Below are 24,128 nucleotides of genomic sequence, written 5' to 3'. Positions count from 1 at the left end.
TCTCTCACGCACATTTATTCTTCTCTCATGCACATATATTCTTCTCTCACATACATATATTCTTCTCTCACACACATATATTCTTCTCTCACACACATATATTCTTCTCTCACATACATATATTCTTCTCTCACACACATATATTCTTCTCTCACATACATATATTCTTCTCTCACGCACATATATTCTTCTCTCACACACATATATTCTTCTCTCACACACATTTATTCTTCTCTCACACATATATTCTTCTCTCAAAACAGGAAGTTCCTCCCTAAGCAGGAAGTCATTCACAAACCAGGAAGTATAAAAAACAGTATGCTTAGGGTGTCCTTTCATGCTATCAGCAGAAACTCAAAATGATGCTAGTCAAAATCATCCTGTTTTGTTTCCAAGTGGACTTTTTTATTATTGGAGTAAGTAGCAATGAAAATGACATTATATATTTTGTTAATAATGTCTTAGAATGTATTGAACAAATACAAATTGCATCTACAGAGCCTTTTGTTCAGGAAAGACTGCACAGGGATCTCCATGATCACACTCAGACCTTATCTGGATTTTTGTCCATATCAAGATTTGTTGAAGATGTAAGAAACAGAGAAGTAGTCAATACATTACAATTCTTGCATAGATGTCTTCATTTTTTGCTGACTACTTATGAAACCAGACAAAGAACCAGGTTGGAGAACAGCTATGAATTATTGCCACCATCTATCAGGACTGGATATCAAGGCAGACCTCAATACAGTATTTCGGCTGAGCAAATCTCCCATTTAATGTCCCTTGGAATGAACTGGCAAAACATTGCAACATGCGTAGGGGTAAGCAGCCGGACTCTCTACAGACATAGACAGCTGCTTGGCATTCCACCAATGTCATATACAACGCTGTCAAATGAAAACCTGAACAGAGTAGTTGGTGAAATTCTTCAGCATACCACAAATGCAGGTGAACGATATGTGCATGGGAGCTTGAGGTCACGTGGGATACATATTCAAAGGTGGCGGGTCCGCCAAAGTCTGCAGGAAATTGACCCCATTGGACGGTCCTTCAGAAGGCGACATGCAATACGTCGGCGGATTTACAGTGTTTCATCTCCCAATCAATTATGGTGAGCAAATTCATAAAAGAATAAATTTGAATTAACATAACATGTATTCACTATTTTAAACCTGCAGCTAATTATCATAAGCTAAAGAACATATTAAAAATATTTTAGTGTTTGGCATTGTATTACAAGTATTCATAGTTTACACCGATTTCAACTTCTCTTGTAGGCACATAGATGGAAACCACAAACTTGTCAGATGGAGGATGGTGTTCCATGGCTGTGTGGATGGTTTCAGTCGAACAATCATCTACCTTGCTTGTGTAGACAACAACAGAGCCTCTAGTGTTTTATCACTATTCATTGATGGTGTTCACAACTTTGGACTACCCTCCAGGGTTAGATGTGACCATGGACTTGAAAACACTGGTGTTGCCCGTTTCATGCTTTGCAGGAGAGGATTAAACAGACGTAGCGTTATTACTGGCAGGTCAGTTCATAATCAAAGAATTGAGAGATTATGGGCTGAGCTAAATCGAGTAGTTTCATGTCATTTCATTAATCTTTTCAACTTTATGGAGGGGCATGGTATATTAGATTCACTTAATGAGTTGCATTTGTTTTGTGTTCATTATATTTTTTTGCCACGAATTCAAAGAGCTGCCACTGAATTTCAGAACCAGTGGAATAACCATGGCCTTTCAACACAAGGGGGTCAAACTCCTCTACAGCTATGGCAAAGGGGTATAGTCAGCAATGCAGGGATGCATAACCCAAGCATGAATGGCATTGTTGATATGGACAGCAATTTTTCTCTTGATGATAACAGTCTCCAGTCAGAGTTAATTACAAACAATAATGTTGTTGTTCCATCAATTAACATTACCATCAGCAACACAACAATGAATACACTTGTGCAGAATTTTAATCCATTTGAAGATGATGGTAATCATGGTATAGATCTGTTTTGCAACCTTGTGCATTTTCTTGAAGGCATTCTGTAAGTTGGCTATACAACATTCTGGATAGCCGTATTAAATAAATATTCCACTGAATAACCGATTTGGAAAATAGATTTTAGCATATTCACATCAACAGAAAATGCAAGCATGCGTTACTTATTTACTATGGTTTCAGTTTTCTTCCATTGGATGAATTGTTATAGAATGTTAAAACCTTTATAATTCTGTGAGCTCACTTGCATGTTTACATTTTACAACTGTGTTTCATGTTTAATGAATGTCAGTGTGAATGTTAAACAAATCGTGAAACACATCTGAAAACCAATTTTATTGATGGGTTTCTGAAACTCAATAAACAAATAATTGTATCACCTTTGTTGTGGTAATGAACAATATCTGTATCAACAAAATCTGTGAAAGCTTAGAAGGGGAATGACTAGTAATACTGTCATTATGATTATATTTAGCTTATTCAGAATGTCCCCTTAATATGCTTGTACAGTAACTGTTAGATAAACAGTAAAACTTTATATTATCTACGTTGGATTTCTGTAATCCAGTAAATCAACTTTAGTTGGTCAAGTTATCAGAGAAAAATGAAAGGTACTGACTCAACAGCATTATATGTTTGATCCAAAGCAGTGGGAGCATTGACAAACAATGGAAATGTTGCAATATTTACTTACTTTTAACCTCAGTAAATTCAGTTTGGTCCAATACTGTCTGAAACTACACAACAAACTACAGCTAGAGAGATATGATGGCACCTAATTATGGAAACCAAAGAACAGAAGAATTTAAAGTACAAACTTAACCGGTACTAACATTTTGAAGTGCAGGCCTGTCCACTTTAAGCTATGCCAAAGCCATGGGTGTTACCCAATGCAAAGTCCATATTTTCCTGAAAGTCATCATAGGAAGTGTGCAGTGGCAACTTCAAACAGTTGATGCAGGTATTTGCAATGGGAAGTTTAAAGGGGTTTCCTCCATCATGCTCTTGGTGAAGAAATTCAATTGAAGGCTGCGGAGAGAAGCCAATTGGTGGAACAGCACTGGCTCCAGTGGCAAAGGCAAGAATTGTCTCCAGCTTCTGTGTTCCTTCTTGATCTGGACAAAAAAGTATTGCATCAGAAAATACAACAAAACAATGACAATATGGTGAATTATTACCAAGTGAAAAAACAGCTCTAGCAACACTTAAGTCACCTAACCTTCTGCATCTGCAAGGTAGTCTCTCCAAAAAGGAACGACCATTTCTTCAGCTTGCCTTCTATTGCTGCCAACAGGAGATAGACGTATGGTAAAAAGGCTGTCAATGAGGTCAGCTGTGAGGGTTGTGGGAGACCAACATAGAAGGGGCCGAAAGCTCTCCGGGTGGGTTTGAATTTTGTCCAGCACCCCAAGGCTTCTCAGTCCATCCCGAAATCTGTAAAATATAATCACTAGTAACTGCATTGTCATCAAAAGTTTCCCAGCAAAAACAGCAGTTGTCAACTAGCTTCCTCATTCTTCTCTCCCTCACTCCTCAAAGAAGGTCAGCAACAAAACCTCCCTAAATTGCAGTCATACAGTTAAAGGTTAATTAGAAAGGGTTTCACAAAAAAAGATAAAAATGTACCTCTCAAAAGGACCACGGACTCTGTGTATCACTTGAAACATTAGGATGTCTTCTGCAAGCAGATATTTGTCTTCCAAACTCCGCAACTGTCTCAAGCAGCCCGCATTGGCCAAATACTCCTCAAGTGGTGCTGTTGTTGCTAGGAGGTCTTCAAAAGTTTCACACTCCATGACCTTTCAAGACACACATGCATACAAAAATGTGTTGTATAAAAAAGGCACACATATTATACAGCACAACATAAACTAAAAGTGAGATACCCTTTTAATTTTTTCATGCAGGTCACTATCAGCAACATCTTCCAAAACTGGTTTAGCCATTTCCGGGCCCTCAACAAGGCAAGAGAAGAGAGTTGGGGAAAGAAAACGTGCAGGAGGACCGCCGTGAACAAGGCTTACAGCAATGGCCCTGCCTGCAACTAAGTACCTGTCCTCCCTCATGGCTAGAGAAAAGAAATTACACATAAGTAATAGTGTATTCAAGCATTCAATGACAAAAACCTATTTCATAGTACCAAAATGTAAGCACAAATTGTGGTTATTATGTGAATCTCATCAATGATATGCTACAATCTATACATACCGTTACTGTCAAAAGCCAAGTTCATTTTCCCTTCTTCTCCCTCAAACATTTGAGACTTGGACAAAGCATCCATTAGAAGTCTTAGAAATTCTCTCCTTGGTCCACCTAAGTCCACAGCCTCTTCTGCTACTCCCATGTCATCAGAAAATCTGACAGAAATGGTGTGACATGGATTGTATGTCCCTCGTTTAAAACCTCTAATAGCTCCATCCAGCACTGATGACCGGTTAATGTTAAACTTGCATTTCTTCTGATGGTTAATTTGAGTTGCAAGGTCTTGCAAAATATCTCTCACTGGCACAGAACATCCTGTGGTCCTTCTGAAATGAACAAGAATAAATACATTTGGATTAGAATACTACTTGAAAGAGCTAAGATATGCAGCAGAATAAACAGGCAATTGACTACCAACCTCTCACTCTGCAAGCTTGCTAGGATAGCCTGGTGCATTTCCTCATCTTCAGAAGACACATCAGACAGTGCACCTATTACTGTAAGGTAGCCATCATAGTTTGCCGAATTATGATATGCTGAGGTGGAGGAAGTGGATGGTACTGCAGAACAAGTACTTTGTAAATTGCTGCTGTGATTGAGAGGGCTTGACCTATTTTGGCCGGACAAGACCAGAGGTGAATCAACTAAAGATATTCCTTCAAAAGATGTGGCAGAAGGCTGAATGGCAGTATAGCAGTTTTCCACTGAAGACACCTGCAGCTGACTTGAGGAACCACTTGCTGACATGCTGCTGTGGCTAGACGAGGGCACTGACACAGGTAGAACAACTGGAGTAGAATTTGATGGAGCGGCATCAATCGGACTGGTCAAACTGCCAAAAGATGCATTTGAGTGCCTCTCTGTCTGAGATGAAGAACGCAGCTCCATTGCAGAACTGGTGTTTTCATCATAGCTGTCCTCGCTTGTATTACCTGTAATGTCATCCTTGGAAAGACAAAAAACAAAAGAATAAAATTAAAGTATCAGACATTCCATGCAAGCATTTTTATGGGTTATTATTACAATGATTTGCAGGTAAATTCAAATGTGATATACCAAAATTGGCTTTGATGGCCTGATGTATAGGGCTTTTGATTTGTAGATTTTGTGTATAAGATTAGCATCCAGTTCCTGTCCAGCACGCAGTTTTGGTAAAATCAGATTGTTTCCACATGCCATCAGAAACTCTAGACTGAAGAACAGGCAAAATTAAAAGTTATGTGAATTTAATTTAAATGTTATTAAATTATATATTTGTATTTGAGTAGACACTTATATCAACATGACGAGTTAAATAAATGTAAATACTTTATATCAGCTGAGAGTTTTCCCCCAAAGGCCTCCCTCATTTGTTCAGTTACTGTTGTCTGGTTCCAAGATTTCTGGAATTCAAATCCATTGAGTATATGTCCTTGTTCATGTAGCTGTTGCTTTGCACGATGCCTGACGACAACACTGCTTGATGGTCTGGGAAGAAGGATGACATCTTTGTTAAAAGTGTCATGATAATGTGTTCTGGGCCTGCAAAACAAAGCACACATTTATCCTTAATTGCATTCCGTGCTTGTTCACCTGGAACACGTGGCACAAACAAACGTGACACTGTTCTTTTAATCTATGAATTCACATAGGCCTACTTAACATGTGCATATATTGCGATATATTATTTGATATTGTTGTAGGTTGACTGTGAGCCAAACTGATAACTTTAAGTGATGATTTACAAACATGTCTATGTTCACATTGTCTAAAGTGCTTTATATAATAACCCATACAGTCTGCTTCCAGCAAGATTAATCTACAGTAATCATGATTCTTTTGAGTCACTAATGAATTCGAATCGCCAAAACAACAAGCAATAATAACTTACAGCACGTTTTATCAACAGCAGATGCTAAATTAGCAAAACGTAGCTCATAGTAGCTTGTAGCTAACGTTTGGAATATAATCAGTCAATTTACCATTCTGCTAACTTCGAAGTTGTTCTTACCTTTTTCGTGACCGGGTACACCAATTGCCAAAATGTTTCTGGGTTTGATATCGCAAAGGCCGCTGCAATCCTCCAGTTTGTCCTTGTGTAGCCGCCGCCTCTCTTGCTAATCCGACCTGGGAGCTACCAGGCCTGAAAAGTTCTCTCATTTCACTTTCTATGCATGAGCTGTGCGTGACTGCATTTGCACGGGTCGTGTCCTGTACTAGGGTCGATGACAGGGAAGCGACAGTTTCAGGGGATGAGAGGATATTTCTTAATACTCCAATTGCCTGTTGAAGTACTACTGCTTCATTCCCTCCTTCCATACTCGGTCGGGACCTGAACGTGACCTGCCCCTTCTTCTCAGCCAATCACAGCGCAGCAAAAGACCTGCCTTCCGTTTCCACTATACCTACATCCGTTTCCACTATTCTTTCTCTCTCACACACATATATTCTTACTCTCACACACATATATTCTCACTCTCACTCACATATTCTCCCTCTCACGCACATATATTTTCCCTCTCACACACATATATGAATGTAAAATAAGAATATATGTGCGTGAGAGGGAGAATATATGTATGTGAGAATAAGAATATATGTATGTGAGAGTAAGAATATATGTATGTGAGAGGGAGAATATATGTGTGTGAGAGTGAGAATATGTGTGTGTGAGAGTAAGAATATATGTGAGTGAGAGTGAGAATATGTGTGTGTGAGAGTGAGAATATGTGTGTGTGAGAGTGTCAGACTGTATTATGTCTTGTACGGCCCCTCATAGTTAATTGAAATGTCACATACAGTTCAACTACTGCTCATGATTGTGACCAAGTGCTTTGCATGAGGCAATGTGTCTCTTTGTGCCCAGGTATAATGTAAATTATTAAATGATGAAAAATGCATGAGTGTTTTAACAACGTTTATGCACAGTAGATGATGGGTTTCTATTTACATATTTTACCTTTCTGGTTGACTGTTCTGGTTTAGCAACTATTACCTACTAAAAGCAGCCCGTTATTGTTTAACTCACAAGGCTGGAGATTTAGAAATGGTTTTAAAAGCCTCACCCAACATCTGCTGCATATTTAAAACATTCAAATTGGAAAACAGGTTGTTTGGACTAAAGCATACTCAGCAAAGTAATCATTTTTTAATCTATCCTGTGGTTTGCTTTATACTGAACCTGTTTTTCTTAGTAACAAGCTCCTGTGTTACTGCCTCCATCATTTTCTTTTCTACATTTTCTTTCTCATATCCTTCCCATCCAACGCACACTGGCTTTGACACTTCTGTGTTCAACACAGCTTCTCCAGTCAATGAAACAAAAACATGACACGTTACATGATTACACAACAGCAATACATGGTGATAAACTGAAAGGTGTTGGTGTAATCCCTGTTTCTGTGCTTCTAAATCTCACTTTTTCTGTCATTTATCTTTTGTGACATTTTCTTGCAACACCACCCCAACAGTTAGTTTTAGTCTTCGGGGGGGTCAGCAGGCATATAATGGGAATGTAACCACTTCTGATGGACACTGACAAACGGAGAGTGGCTGTGCTCTGCGCATCTCCTGTTAGGTTGATGGATGGATGATGGGGGAGGAAAGGAGGAGAGCAGAATGCTACACCAGCAGGTGTCATGAAAGCATTTTGCCTGACTGCCCTGCTGAGCTCAATCTCTTCACAACCTTCATTGCCCAGGTTACTCCCTGCTTTTTACAAAATGTAATATACTGTACATCTGAGCAACCTCTGCAACACTTTCCCCTTCAGCTCTGCATTTTTGCATTTGGCACAAGAACTCATATGTAAAAACTATCAAATACTCTTTGATAATGTTATGAGGGCAGTTTTCCACCAGAAATACATGCTTTGAACCCCCAGACGATTCAATAAGACCTCAGAGATGAAGTTGAATGAGTCATGAGCAGTCAATCTGTCAACAATTATTCTTGAATTGCCCTTGAGTGGGACACTTAGCCAGAAAACCGTTACATGGAATGCTCAAGAGGTACCATAGGGGGAATGTGAATGTACTGCATCACTAACAGGTGTGATTGTGAGTGTGCACAAGGGATGTGAAACACAGCAATGCTGAAAATAGCCTTTGGTTGACCTTTTCAGGACAAATAACCATTACTGGAATATATAAATGTAAATGAAAAACAACCCTTTGACTTTAGTTTCTGTCCATCTCAGCATTTCATATTATACATCAACTGAAACATTTACAGTGACAAATGAATGAAACACTTAATAGCTTCAGGAAATGTAATCACTTGTTAAGGTGTGAAATAGGTAAGGATTGGTTTAGACACCCACTGTGTGTTTTCCTCTGTAGTGACGCCATGGTCTGTCTTTCTGACATGAATACAGGAAAACAGTTGAGATGTTAGGTGTATTTACTTATATACACAGAAATATATGTATGAATATATCCAGCAGGCTGAAACCTCACAAATCAGGAACGCTGAGAAACAGCTTGGCACAGTCCAAAGATATAAACAGCTTCCATTCCAACATTATGAGATAAATTAAAAAAAATACAAGCCAAACCAAAACTGATATGCTGTTCACTGTATAATGGAGGATATTTGCCAGATGATTATTTACCATTGTCAGAGACCGACACAACATTCACAGACCAACTCTCACAAAAGATATTAGATATATTCTAATGAATATCAAAGCTCTTCTGGACTCCAGCACAGAGGCAGTGAGCCTGAAAGTCATTTCTCAAGCCGTGGTCATTCGCCCCTGTGTTCTATCACCCTTTATATCACACACCGCTGTGGGGCTACCACACATCAATGACCTCTCCTCCTGTTCTGAAAGAAACAAGTAGATTTTAATTTTGAGGTTGTATTTAAAACAAATGTTTTAGACACCTCCACACAAAAATGCCCCCAATATGACAAACAAGTTACGTTCATGCCTGAACAGAACATATGGGCACGTGGGCCGGTATCATCTGATCATGGGACCAATACCAAAACTTTAATTCGGAGGTAGGTTGGAGAATGTGGTGGTACAAGCACCCACTATTAAGTTTTGTTTTTGCTTGTGGTTATGGTTAGGTATTAAAGCTTGCTGGTTAGGGTTAGGTGTAAAAAAAAAAGATGTTAAAGGGTTTGGTAATCATCATCCTAAAACACCATTCATGAAACGAAGCCCATTTTACACGGAAAACCGTTCACTTATGCCATCACCATTTTGGCTGCCATGGTGACCAGCCCTGCCTCTATAAACAAATACAGATGCAGCCAGAGAAAAACAAAAAAACTCATGTTTTCAAGGACTGAAAAAAAATCATAATGTGTTTTCCCCTGAAGAATGTTTCACATCATTGTGCTAGACTAACCAGCTACAGTTTTATATTGAATGAGCAGACCTTATCAAAGCCAATGCACAATTTTCATTTCCCAAAAACTGTGTCCCTCCACTAAGCACATTTTCACTGTAGATCTCCAGTGGATATGTGGCCATTATATGCTCAGATGCAGTGTGCTGCAGAATATGATTTTTCTTATATCATCATGGGCAAATCATCATCATTATGCCTTTTCTTCACATACCTCTGAGCTTCTATACTGCTGCAAAAGCCTTTGAAAAATCCCCTGTGCTTTGTTGATTTCTGAGAGGAATAGAGGTCAAGAGGGAAAATCAAATTAGGCCCTCATTTGATCGTGGTGGAGCAGGAGAGCCTGCTCATTAAACAGCCGAGCCCCCCGCTGCCGAGTCATTAAGGCCGTATTTACCATGCAATAGCACTACGCGCAGAAAACCTGAGAAGATTTACCATGTTGTTTCCACTTAATTTGAAGGTGAAAGAGAAGTAGTTTGAGAATATTGACAGAAAGGGGGGAGGGAAAGTTATTTGACTCCTGTCCAAGTTGAAATCTGTTAATTGCAGTAATGTGTTGCTCATAATTTTTAGACATATATATCAGACTGGCCTAAACTTGCACATAACAATGACTGACACTAATGGTCCTCAGTGTTTATGTATAACAGGAGGTAATGTCACTGCACTGCTCAGCCACCTTGGTCTGCAGATAGAGTTAATGTCTTTATTTCCACCCTGGCTTCACGCCTTCAGCCTCCATCTACTTCTGTGGAGGTAATGCATTTTGATGTCCATCTAAAAACCTGAGTGAAACATGTGCTGTTGGGAGGCCAGTAAACGTACGGGGGCTATCACAAATGATTACAGTCAGCCAGAGGGTGACGGGGACCGCCAGGTGCTGGGGCCTGCTGAGGCATTACTTATTGAATCCTGTCTTTAGTTCTAAAGAGACCCAGGCCATATCTAAATGGCTTTGAGGAAATCACACACCCTGTCAGAAACTATTAGGTTTGTGTCTCAGAAACCAGACTGCCTCAGCCAAAGTTGGCCACTACTTTATGGGAGGTAAAACACAATGTGGAGCTGATAAACACAGACCTGGTGCATGAATGTGTTTGGACAATAAACAAGTTCTACACATTGCACTTAAAAAAATCACAGTCGAATAAAACACAGCAGAGCTGGCCAAGTTTCAAATAACGACGTAAACACATGTAAAAGTAATTTCCTGTAATCTAAAAAGTCGGCTTTTTGAGCCGCTCATTTTAAATTTCTTTCACACTGTGTTTGTCACACATAGCTGCCATGTTGGTGCTGTAATGCATTTCAAAAATAAAATATAAAAAGATGACTGAGAATGCTGGAAAATAGTTCATGAGGGACAGTATTAGTGAAGTGTGGTAATTTGCCATAAGAAGAGGATAACAGTGTTACAGTGCTGCAGCCTATTTCCATGAAGGTAAACACAATGGCGGTTATGCATAATGCCTCTGTTCAGGTGCAGGAAATGGTTTCAAATCTATCAGCATGTGTTGTGCTGCTTGGATTAAATGAACAAAAGAATTTCCTACAGCTTCTGTTTTAATATCGATCAGGCAGAGATTGTCTGAGGCACATTGTACTTGATTAAATGTAGCCATGTCTGTCTATTTAGCTATTAAACAACTAGGATTGAAGATAGTCTAGAAAACACAGTGACTGGACATTTTCAAAATGCACTTGTTTTAAGTGCTACTGTTTTCATTAATAATTATTAAAAAGTCAAATGTCTAAAAATATGCACTTTCATTTGAGAATATCTTGGCATGCAGTTGATCTAATGATGCTGTGGGATGCTTGATTTTTGCAGCCATCACCACCTTACACACCTCTCTCTGCACCAGTTTCCATTTCTCTCAGTCTGCCTCCACAGTATACCAGCAAACATAATAATGCAAATACTAGTAAATCTGAATAGTAGTTGATATGCAAAATGCCAGCCAAGTGAGGTCATGCTTATAACAGGAGACATTTAGTTCATATGTCTTAGAGGACTGTGGGACTCAGCATAGATATGAAGTTGAAAGCCAAGACACCCAACTGTGTGGTCTGGTTTAAATGTCACATTAACATCTAGGCTGTCTGTGTCATAAGTGCTGTGACATTCTCCATCACTGGTCTGGGCAAGACTCACTGGCACATCTTTCAAAATCTCTATCCTGTACAATAGTTAGCTGATGGATCCTGTCAATTCACAATCAATGTTTTCCTCATATAACTAATGTTACGACTAGCTCATGGAGCTTGTGGACCTGATGGGTTTCATTTGTTTATGATACTTACTCTTTTGTTACCAGCAATTTCAAAGAGGCGTTGACCTTTTCTCAATCTCAGCCCTCCACTTGCTCCTGACCTTTGGCTAGGAAACTGCACGCGTTAGCTGAAGACGTTCATGTTCTCTCCTCTCAAATGTCATGCCCAGAAGCACTACAGGTCCATATCTCTCATCTGAACATTTCCCACTCAGTTACCATTAAAAACCATATTAGATCAGATCAGCAGCTAATTTTAAAGGGCATATACAAAACACACTCACTTGGTAAGATTTTTGTTTCCTGTTTTTTTTTTTTTTGTTTCAAAACAGGTTCAGAGAATAACCAGCTTATGAGTATGACAAAGTCTATACTATGTTAAAGCATGGATCCATTTCATGTAGAGTACAGATTTTTCCACTTTTTATTAAATTCTCTTTTTCATTGTCAGTCACTGCTTGGTCAGATTTGACCAACACAACTAAAAATGCTAAATGTGTGCTACAAACCAAAGCAAGACTCCTCCCTCTTTAACAAGGTTCTCTACTATTTTTTTTTTGCTACCAATCACACACCTGTAAACACACATACATAGTATGTACCATGCATTATACCTTATCTTAATATTTGACCACAATTTATGAATAAATCAAAGCATTTAATACATGTTAAAGCTCTGTTAAATGAAATGCAGACAAAGACCAAGAAGAGGGCTAAAAGCCAATAACAAGTGAAGTGCCTTTGAAACGGGCCTGCTTCTGACAAAGACAGATGCCTCTAGGTTGAGCAAACTTTCATTAATCAGACTCACACACATACTCATTCCATTATATTCAGTGCTCAGAAAAAAGGAGTGAGAGTGTGAACACGAAGAGCAGGGAAAATGAAATGTCTTAAGTTTGAGTAGATTAGCTAAATGAGACCAAATAAGAGCCTGTAAATGATAATAACCAGTATCCATCCAATTGGTCAGCCCAATTCTTTTTCTGGTTGAAACAATGAATTATTCCGGTTGACATTTGGAAGGACAGACATACAACAAATCAGAGAAATGGAGCATGTCAAGTAAGCAGAGCAACAACCAGACTAGTATCGACAAAAGACATCCAAAGTGACATGCAGTGGAGTGAATTACAGTTGTCAACTTTGCTATGAAAACCTGAAAATCCAAAATGTTTTTTGTGCAAATCTTTTTGAACAAAGCAAGCAGGAGGACCTTGGTGACTCCTATATGAGTCATCACAAAGCCTATCCAATAACATTTTTGGATGAACAGTTACGAATAGGGTTTGTACGGGGTGAAAACGGCTGTGAAGGGGAGGGATTCCAGACCCATTTCCATGAGAGAATCTTTGCAAATTGAAAGGGTATGGCTCAAAAAGCTGTACATTATACCAGAGAAGAAACATATTGAATTCCCTTCTGCACCTCATGGCTCCCTTCCCATAGCTCCCTGCTTCTTTATACTTAAAGAAAAAAAACAACCCCCATCTAATCAATAAAACTGAAACTGCCATTAAGCCTTAGTATGCCTTTAAACCCCTTATTTTCACTGCAACCATCCCAGCATGCTTTGTGTAATGTGCTCCTGCCTGGCACTTCTGATGCTGAAGTCATCATCCAACCACCATCTTACCCACACCGCCATCTTGCTTCCTTCCAGATTAATAGTTATGTTAACCCAACTGGGGTCTTATGTTGCCAGAATTAACCACGTAAGGAGTTTCTTCTGCTTGAATGTTTTTTTCATTGCTTCCACATGTGAAACAGTCAGTCCTGAAACTAGTGGCTCTGGCCTCTGAAACCAACATTTGCTTTTGATACTTGCTACCAGAAATAAACACAAACAATTTGCACATAATAGACTGAAATCTGACATCATTCTTATTATTTCAAACTGTATAGACTTCACATGCACTTCATCTCTGCGTTCCACCTTTCTCAAATCAACATTTTTCAATCCACGCAGCCCTCCGATATAAATAATTGTAATCATAAAAGCTACAAGGCTGTAATGCTTTCCACTCGGAGATGAACACACACCCATCTATCAGCCACACACACAGGCTTTCACACCAACCTCCAGGCAATAAACAGATGTATTCCCTCTAACATGTAAGTTCTATTATCCATGGGGACAGCTTGTAGTCTCAGAGATCATCACAACAGTGAGGCATAGTCTTGCTGTCTCTACATCACACTATCTACTCCCACAGGTCCCAGTAACTCCACATGAAACCATTATTTCCTTTCCTGATATAATCTCTGCTCGAGGCATTACTTATTTTAGCTAGCATGTTGGACAAAGGAACCCTGTGCATTTATGTGTGTCTGAACTGCAGTAGGAGTGTAAGGCCCTAAACAGACGCTCCTGAGCGGTAAGCTGACAGCCTCATGTCTCTGCTTTAAATCCGTTTCAACACTGATAGCATCGTCCACAACGGTTTGATAAACCAGATATGGAAAATATCACACACTTACCAAGTTCTGTACTGCAGATATATATAGATAGCCCCCAGTCCCTGTGGTTTGTCAGAGCAGAAAGATTAATGGATGCATGGCTGAACTCTCCACAGTCAAACTCAACATAGGCTACAAAAATGTCTACATTGTTAACTTAAAATAATGCAACTGTTAATGTTAATCCACCTGTTCCCCATATGATGCTACCCCTGCCTGGTTTATGGAACCCACATGAAAGCACCAGTAATGAAGAGCTTGTGATCTTAACCTGATTTTGACTTCAGCAAACAGGAGACAATGTCAAGCACACTATGTCTAACCAGGACCAACAGCACCATAATAAAGGACAGGGTGAGGTGCTGTGAGCAAGTGGAGAATGTCAGCTTGTTGTGTTGTGCATTGTGTCTATACAGTGGTACGTTTACAGATTATGCAATCATTCAGATGCCCTTTTTTCCTAGTGTTCATTGTCATCATCATTATCTCAATGTGTACTTTGGTAAACACCACTTGATCTGCTGTATACTCCAGAAGCAATTAAATTTCATGGGTTCTGTTGGAATTGTGCTCAAAAATAAAGTGGCAGAAACAGGAGTTTAGAGAGTACTAGATCCTGAGCTGAAGGTGTGCAGGGTTGACTGATTCCACTGAGACTGGAGGCGTAGGGCTCTGTGGGGAGCATTAGAGATGTTTTGTAACTGGAAACGGAAAAATGGAGGACTACCAGGGATCAGAGGAAGCTGAAGTACACGATGAGGGAGGAAAAAAACGCATCTCCCACTCCTGAGTGTGTTTGTACATTTGTGTGTTGCTTAGAAACATGCCAGAATCTCTTTTGACATGGTGTTTTGACGTGGATGTTGGCTGCAGGCCACATACACACCCACTCATTCTCACTGCACTCTAGAGTATGCTTTATACTCAGCATTTGATTGACCAGGTCAAATCTTGATTAAAAGATTAGTGCTGGTACTTTACAGTGTGAACAAAAGACAGAGGTGATACACAGAGATGCACACATAGCACTGATAAAATACAGTCTGAACAAAATTAAAATAAAATTAATAATGTTAATGTTAGAGACAATTGGCTCAAATATAAGACATAAGATGTTATGTTTTGTTATGGATGATTCACGATTATATGAGAGTTTCCAGGTTCCAGGGAGAGATTTATTTTAATATATTTATTTTTAAATAATGTTTTAAAACTACATTTTTGTCTTCCACCTTCCAAGCGTTGCTTTGAATTCTAGCAGTACACACATCACCACAGTGATTATGTTAAGAGGTCAAAGTTTTTGGCACCAGTCCAAACTAACAACAGCTGAATGTCAAATAAGACTTTGTTCATTTAGCAGTAAAAAAAAAAAAAAAAACAGCACTGCACACAAGAAAGTGAGTTGCATAAACCACCAGGGAAGGTTGTGTAAATTATATTATTAATATTTTTTTGACCAATAAGCTTGGAAGATTTCACTGTAATGACACAGGAGTTAACTCTGTTCCATTGGATAAATAAACTGGAGCAAAAAGTGATGATTTTATTTTTCAAAGCTTTATTGGGGTTAACAGTGGAAAAAAAACTTAATCTATGGGTGTTACGGTATTTATCCTGTACCACGTTTCAAATCTTACTTTATGCTAAGTATATAGTTTATGGACTGCAGTGTGAGTGGTCATGATGCAGCTTCCATGTTACCAACAGCATAATGCATGGATACGAGAGACGGTTAGGAGCTCAGCCATCTGGGACGGGCTTGGAGTAGAGCCGCTGCTCCTCCACCCTTTCCACCCAAGGACACACTGGAAGGATTACATCACGCAGCACTTACTATATCAAACATATGACTGGGTCTGAAACGTGTATTAGTCCAAACCACAGAGTGTAATGTGATTATAAAATCTGATGTTCTTAATGTGATTCTTAGCTCATTTGTGCAGCTTGTTTTGTTCTGCTGGCACATTGGCCTGAAAGCCAATGTGCCACACACCTGCCCTCCCATGAGCATGAATGTCCTTTAGTCGAATGCATTAAGTAACTATGTGAATGCACATGGAGGACTGGGTGGTTGTGTCTTTTTGTTTAGTTTCAATTGCACACCATGTGCAAACACTGTGCTGGCTCCATCCAATCCCATGACCTTCCGATAATTCTGCTGAGGAGAAGATACATACACCTAATCCAGACAGCAATTAAATTTGTCGACAGAGACAACATACCCCCACCCCCCACCCCCACCCCTCTCAAAAAAACAGATTTATATAAAGCCAGACTGCTGTGAAACACCACAGTGCAGCTGAATTGAAATCTTGGACCTAGGGCAGCTGATACAGTTTTCTGTAAAAAGCTTCATCAGCACAACGAGACCACCCAGGAAGGAGGCAGAAGCTCGCTGACTACATGTGACAAATGAGCTCTCTTTTTGCAACAAGGCGCTATTAAAATTATCAGCTTCCCCAAAGAGCCCCCTACTGTGTGCATAAGTTATATCAGATACTACTTCACAAGCACACAAACACTTTCGTGCTTGAGAAATATTCTTTGACTACAATTTATTCCAGTCCACTCACCGTATTCATAGATTTAACCTAAATCTATCTCTCCACAAACTTAAACACACACAATCAGGATTTCAATTATGCATTTACACGCACAAAGTGTCTTCATTGCAGGCTACCCAGTAAAGCATCCAAAGAAGCAAGATAAATTAAATCCCAATGGAAAGGTGATTTTAATTATACCAATCTGCTGCATCACTCTCCCTCTCTCCTGCTCAGCCATTGTTCAAATAATGTAGCTCATCAGCACTGACAAAATCACTCCCTGTCAAACACAGGTAGAACAGCGTGTCCTTTGATAACAGTGATGTTATTTTCTACCCTGATGAAGAGCAGTTATCCTCCAATCTCCAAACACAATAGTGCAGTGCAACATGTTACAGTCTATATGTTTAACATGAGCAGATGTAGATCAATGTGTATATAGATGTAGGCACAGAGTAAACTCTTTAGATGTAAGATATGTATTAATAATGCTTTAAACTGAACAGGTCATTTTTAGGGATCCCAAAACAACATGTGTCATTTACGTCCAAATAAGATGCTGAGTTCATTCAGAGCTGGAATAAAACAGCATGTTGTCATATTCAGCTTAAATCTACAAATCCTTCCCAATCAGTAATTAATAAAGCCAATAATGAATTAATCAATGAGCCACAGATGGTGCACATGACCACCAGATCTACCACCAATTTCTTCATGACACAGCACCTGCTGTTCTGCTTTAACTGCAGTTGAAATTTATCAGACTGCCATTTTCAACCAATTAAGATGTTGAAAAACCTCAGGCAACCTAGGTCTCACTATTAGGCCTTCAACCTCATTTGTATGCAGCTGCAGTCCTGGAACATTGACAAAGATATAAAGACTGTCATTGCTGGAGGTCTCTGAACTTATCCAGCACCTTGCTCCATTTATTAACTCCTAGTTTAGTTACTTTATGAGAGCAGAACTAGACAAGAAGCTAGCCATTTTTTGCTCACTTTATAAGAGTATAATACCTCACAAATTTGCAAATGTAAAGACACTTGTGCACTAATTTAGTTGTGATTCAGATAAAAAAAACACAAAGTGAGCCTCTTTTAACTGTTTTAAAGATTAATACATATAGATGCCCAGCTTAGCACGTGGATAGAGCATCAGATTGTTTGTCTCTGTGCAACACATGGCTTTCTCTAATCTCCAATCTCTAATCTCTCTGCGATATAGGAAGATTGCATTTCTTTAGCTTCCGAGCACTGCTGACGATTCTCCATTCTGATGAGCTCTGGTGAATAATTTAAGGTGAAGCTAATGACTTTAAACAAATTCCGTGGGGTTTCCATGCATCTCATTAAAGAGGACTAATGAGTTTCAAAGCATGCATTACAAAGACATTTATCAAGACTAAGAAGCCTAGTTTGACATCAGTGCTCTATTTTGGCCAGCAGACTGACTGCTCTGAAATGTATCCATTTTTTTGTCTCCATTTGGGTCTTATTACAAGAAGAGTCCATAAATGTTGAGAATTCATTACCATTTACCCCTCATGTGAAGTGTAAGTGTGAACCTGATTGCAAGCATGGCAGAAGAGAAAAGGGACATGGAGAAGACAATGTATGCAATGTGTCACACATCACTTACAATGCAGACTTAAAAAAATATCCTTTTTATATTCAGTAGAATTTGGACTTTCTTTGGGTTATGCTTTACCTATTCTAGAATAAAAGCCCAGTGGGAGAATGCAAGGTTCAAACAGCAAAATATACATTAAGCTCTTTAATCACTGCTGACGGAGTGGAACCTTACTAGATGTAAAGATGTAAAGATCTCTAATTATAATCTTTTAGAAATGTACATTGTGGTACTTTTGTGGACACTTTTATATGCAGCAACAGTTCTCATCAGTATCTTGCTCATCACTGAAAGCAGTAGAGGGGGAAAAGCTCATTCCAGTAATAAAAACGTCTTTTTCATCTCCCAACTTCGCGTCCTTCAGATCACCTTAGTTACTTTTTTTTCTCCCTTCAAAGGCACTTTTTTCAGAGCAAGTAATGAGATAAATTACAGTGCTTCATTTAAGGTACTTTCTGCTCTTTAATTTAGTATGTGGAAGGACCAGTGACACTGTAAAAGAATCAATAACCTCTCTGTAGTAGAGGTCAGTCCAGTAATGAGATGCAAAAGGAGTATATTCAAAGGAAACCTGTGCTGCATTATTTTTAGTATTTTTAGTATTTTTTAAAACAATCTATACTTGTTATATGTGTTCTGGACACAAATCGTCACAGCAACCAAAATAATCTTTACATATTTAGACATATAAAGCAGTCTTGAAGAACTGATTTTACTACTTTAATGTTATCTGTATCATTTTCACAGTTTTCACCCTGCACTCCAGTGGGGTACAAACAAACACAAACTAAAGGTAGCATCCTATACTCCTCATAGGTCAAGTAGGTGACTTTATGTGCATTTGAATTGTGTAAATACATATTTATGCTTGTGTTGCATCAGATGAGCAAATGCATACATACCACCCTGCACATGTTTGTCAGAGAAAGATGCAAACTTGGAATTATATTATAAATATTTTAACATTTTGGAAAATGGACAATTCAGTCAGTTTTAAGCATGATGTTTTCTTCAAAAGCAGTCTGCTGTGACTATAAACACCATGAAATATTAATCACATCAGGACATTAAAAAAACAGGATGTGTGTGAATTAATTTTATTGGAAAGTTTAAATTAAACTCTGTGTGTGGATGCAGTCAAAACAGCATAGAATTTCTTTGGAGTAAGTGGTCATTATGGAGCCACATTTTGATGCAAGGCTTGGTGTTCCTGCTGGTTTGCAGTTGGCAAAGCTCATTCAAACATCAGGAGGGCTGCAGCTGGAGGGAGTGAAATGTAATGGCCTGTTTGGTTTACATGAAGCCCTGTGTGCAAGCTGGCAAAAGGTAAAATAAAAGAACTGACATTAAAATTAACACAGCATCTTCAAAACAGAATGTAGTAGTTTGTGCTTTATTTATAACAAGCTTCCTACAAGGATGACAACAACAGTAAATGGAGAAAAATCCATAGGTGGTGCATAAAAAGGCACCCTATCTGTAAAGTGCATAATTTTATGTGTTATGCTTATTTGATGGGTTGAATCATGTGGTGCCAAGTTATTCAGGCTCAAATAGATTGCATACGACATAATGTTCTTCACATTTGTTCAGTGCACGTTTATCAAAGTGTACTGAAGACTTTAAAAAGAAACTCTATGACACAACACAACATGCTGTAAAGCAACAAAGGTCCATTCATTTCTGTCAGCATGATAGTGATAGATGTGGACACAGTGAAGGAGCTGGGACATGATTCAACTGTCACATTGGAGCAATAGTCAACAGGCCTTAAAAGAAAATGTCTTAATAAGTACAAAAGGCGTCTGGTGTTGGACTGTCAAACCCTGAAACTGACAGAGCTGCAGAATGTCAGCTTAATGGTGGTGGCACGACAGCAATAAAGAGAATAGCTAGCAAAATGTTCACATTTTAAAATTGAAAGCAGGTGTTTTACTGCCCGTCTTTGCAAAGCTCATAAAAATGAATTCATCTCAAAAGAGCTGTAACTGTGGAATGCCACTTTTCCCTATCACCAAGATATTAAACTGGATTCTGGATAACTTTATTACCAAAGCAATCAACAATCATCCATATCAAACTAACCCAGGGATCTAAGTGCTGTATGTTCAAGGTAAATGTGTACATATGAGAGGGAAGTCAATATACAATGACCTTGGCTGCAGTCAAGACAGAATTTTAAGTTTTCCCTGTGGTGACAAGCAGGCTATTCTAGGAATTTCAATTAAAGTCAAGATTTCAGGACAAAGGCTACACCCAGAATTTTAAGGTTCCCTTAGACACAAACATTTGTACAATAAAAGTGGTGCAAGTACAATTAAGCCTGACAAAACTGACAAGTATTTGGACAATTAGTGAATTATTTCATTTGAAGACACTACTGTGAAGTTGTCATTTGACCATGGCCATGCTGTTTTTTAGTGCAAACTCTAAGAGAAGTAAGCAGACGCTTAATCAAATCTGAAACCAATCTTTACCTGTGACCCTGCACCCATCCATAATCATGTGTCATATGAAACTGGAGTGTGGAGAAATACAAAGTTTTGATTAAGTAGGATCTCTTTCGCCAGCCACATGTCATAACCACAGTGATTCAGATCAATCAGACAATTTAACGTGTGTGAAGGTGTGATGCTGAGCAGGGCCAATTTAGAGACTATATAATTATGCAACAGTACATTTTGTGTGCACTCCAAGGTCACTGGGTGCTTTTTTCCTTTTAGAGCCCTCTCACCATCATATGGTTCATTGAACTGATTGGCTGTAGTAACCTAGAGACAAACAAATGGTTCATGTCCTTTTTCAACTAAAGATCAAAATGCAAAAGGTTTTGCCGGGTTATTTTAAAGGAGACACAAACATATTATTGGTCAGACCACTTTCTGTTACATAAGCATGTGATAGCAGTCATATTTATGAGTGACTACTGACAAATCTCTTTGGAAGGGTTTTGTTTGTTGATGAAGATTCTCAGTCATCCAGGTCATCATACGTAGAGAAGGTTGAAGCAAGGCGTCTGGACTTGTAGAGTTTTCTAGAAGACGTTTCGCTGCTCATCCAAGCAGCTTCATCAGTTCTAACTGTTTGGTGGGGAAACATGGTTTATATGTGGTTACAGACCTCAGTGGGTGGGTCTGGGTAAAACTTTAAAAAACTTACAAACAATAGCACTAAATGTTTCCATACTTACCTGTGATGTTCTGGCTGACTGGGCCAGGTGTGTCTAACGACTGGCTAACGACTATGAGACTGCCGGAGGGGGACTGATTGACAGCCCTTTGTTCTTACTGTGAGTATGTGTAAACTTCCTGGGAATGGATGGAATCACTGCATTGTATGTGGTAGAAAGATGATGTCTGAGGCCACCACCTCTGTTAAGGGAAGGTTTTTCCAGCTTAACATAGATGGCTTCCTTGACTCCTCTTTCATACCACCTTTCCTCCCTGTCTAAAATGTGAACGTTGTTGTCCTCAAAGGAGTGTCCTTTGTCTTTGAGGTGGAGGTGAACAGCTGAGTCTTGTCCTGAAGAGGTGGCTCTCCTGTGCTGAGCCATTCTTCTGTGGAGTGGTTGTTTAGTTTCTCCAATGTACAGATCAGAGCATTCCTCACTGCACTGGACTGCATATATCACATTGCTGTGTTTCTCCCTGGGAATCTTATCCTTCGGGTGAACCAGTCTCTGTCTCAGTGTTGTCATAGGTTTGAAATGGACCGGGATGTCATGGTTGTTGAAGATCCTGCGGAGTTTCTCTGATACTCCTGACACATATGGAATGGAGATGTTCTTTCTCCGCCTGGTGTTGTCCTTCTTCTTGTTGTTGGGGGGTCTTGTTTTTGTGGCTTTGATGAGTGCCCACTTCGGGTAGCCACATGTTTGCAGGGCCTTCCTGATGTGGTGTTGCTCCTTCTTCTTCCCCTCTGAGCTGGTGGGTACAGTTTGTGCTCTGTGCTGCAGGGTCCTGATGACTCCCAGTTTGTGTTCCAGTGGGTGGTGTGAATCAAACAACAGGTACTGGTCCGTGTGTGTGGGTTTCCTGTACACTTCCACATTGAGGCTCCTGTCCTCCTCAATATGTACTGTGCAGTCCAAGAAGGCCAGATTGTTGTCCTTGGTGTCCTCGCGAGTGAACTTGATGTTATTATCCACTGCGTTGATGTGTTCTGTGAACCGTTCCACTTCGTTGGTCTTGATTTTGACCCAGGTGTCATCCACATATCTAAACCAGTGGGTGGGGGTGGTTCCAGGATAGGAACTCAGGGCTCTTCTCTCCACTTCTTCCATGTAGAGGTTGGCCACAATAGGAGACACAGGTGATCCCATCGCACAGCCGTGCTTCTGTCTGTAAAAGTTCCCATTGTACTGGAAATAAGTGGTGGTCAGGCAGAGGTCCAGCAGGTCACAGATGTGGTCTGGCGTTAGGTTGGTTCTCTCCTTGAGTGTGCTGTCTTGTGTGAGGCAAGTCCTTACCATCTCTGTGGCTTCTGATGTAGGGATGCAGGTGAACAAGGAGGTGACATCAAATGAGACCATGGTGTCATCTGGGTCCATTTGGATCTTCTCCACCTTGTTCACAAAGTCCTGCGAGTTGTGGATGTGATGTGGTGTGTCACCTACCAGTGGTGTCAGGAGTTCAGCCAAGTGCTTAGCCACGTTGTATGTGAACATACAACGTGGCTAAGCACTTAGCCACGAGCATTTAGTGCTATTGTTTGTAAGTTTTTTAAAGTTTTACCCAGACCCACCCACTGAGGTCTGTAACCACATATAAACCATGTTTCCCCACCAAACAGTTAGAACTGATGAAGCTGCTTGGATGAGCAGCGAAACGTCTTCTAGAAAACTCTACAAGTCCAGACGCCTTGCTTCAACCTTCTCTACGTACCTTTGGAAGGGTTGTGACTTATGGGATGCTTATAATGACTTGAAGAGTGATGGAACTATATCATACAACTGAGTCCTCAGCCCTAGGCACTGACTATAGTTTAAATCATGAGTAGGAGGTTACGGTTTTCTGACAGACATAATGCTTGTGTGCACATCTGTCGTTACATTAGGCAATAAAAACCACATACTAGCTGAAGGGCTGAAGTGAGACTCTAAAACGGTCCATTGTCCCGGGATGGGAAGTAGCCTACAGCATTTAAAGAGCCACCAGCAAGATGTAGTGGATGATTAAAGGACAATGGCATTTAATATGCAGTCTTTAGGAGCACCACAAGGACACTGAGTCTCCTCTCATTCCTTTGTACAAGGCAGTACAACAAATCCGTCATATACATGCTTTGCTCTTTATACTATTCACCAACACACTTTCTTAAAGTGTAAGATATGGGCCTGTCCGTATTCACCAGCAAGAATGGTGCTGCAGCAGAACAACCATTTCCAAGGCTCTCTTGAAATTCTAAACTATTCTTCCCCCTGTGGAATGAGACCACCTATGGTACAAATCACGGCCTCACAGAACCTGCTGAAAAGTCATTGTACTGAGGAAGGATTGATATTCTGAAACAATCCAGATAGAAAGGCAATATAACCTACTTGTTAAAAATCAAATATTTAGGAAAGTAAAGTAGAAAAAGAAACCTGGAATTCTGTGTAGATAATGTTTCCATAAGGCATCAAAGCTATGCTTTATTTTAGCTTGGATTAGATTCACTTCTGTAAGAA

At 39.6% G+C, this 24,128-nt stretch overlaps 2 protein-coding genes across 3 annotated transcripts; one reads left to right on the top strand and one right to left on the bottom strand.

Annotated features, from left to right (window-relative positions):
- Positions 1-506: 506 nt before the first annotated feature.
- LOC114433625 (uncharacterized) lies at positions 507-2,055 on the top strand. Its single transcript, XM_028402270.1, has 2 exons — positions 507-1,114; positions 1,281-2,055. Exons 1-2 carry the CDS (start codon positions 780-782, stop codon positions 2,053-2,055), a joined length of 1,110 nt encoding a protein of 369 aa, XP_028258071.1. The 5' UTR covers positions 507-779.
- A 411-nt stretch (positions 2,056-2,466) lies between these two features.
- LOC114433498 (G2/M phase-specific E3 ubiquitin-protein ligase-like) lies at positions 2,467-6,698 on the bottom strand. Of its 2 annotated transcripts, none has more exons than XM_028402103.1 (9): positions 6,198-6,698; positions 5,516-5,728; positions 5,264-5,399; positions 4,626-5,152; positions 4,214-4,533; positions 3,892-4,073; positions 3,632-3,804; positions 3,225-3,439; positions 2,467-3,120 (listed from the first exon to the last, which is right to left on the bottom strand). In XM_028402103.1, exons 1-9 carry the CDS (start codon positions 6,503-6,505, stop codon positions 2,864-2,866), a joined length of 2,331 nt encoding a protein of 776 aa, XP_028257904.1. In that variant the 5' UTR covers positions 6,506-6,698; the 3' UTR covers positions 2,467-2,863. The 2 variants fall into 2 exon arrangements, with proteins under 2 accessions (XP_028257904.1, XP_028257905.1); XM_028402104.1 differs by having other exon boundaries at positions 5,516-5,674.
- Positions 6,699-24,128: the final 17,430 nt, after the last annotated feature.

This window comes from Parambassis ranga, chromosome 3 (genome assembly GCF_900634625.1).
Source record: "Parambassis ranga chromosome 3, fParRan2.1, whole genome shotgun sequence".
NCBI classification, from domain to species: domain Eukaryota; kingdom Metazoa; phylum Chordata; class Actinopteri; family Ambassidae; genus Parambassis; species Parambassis ranga.
This window is presented reverse-complemented; position numbering and strand designations above follow the sequence as displayed.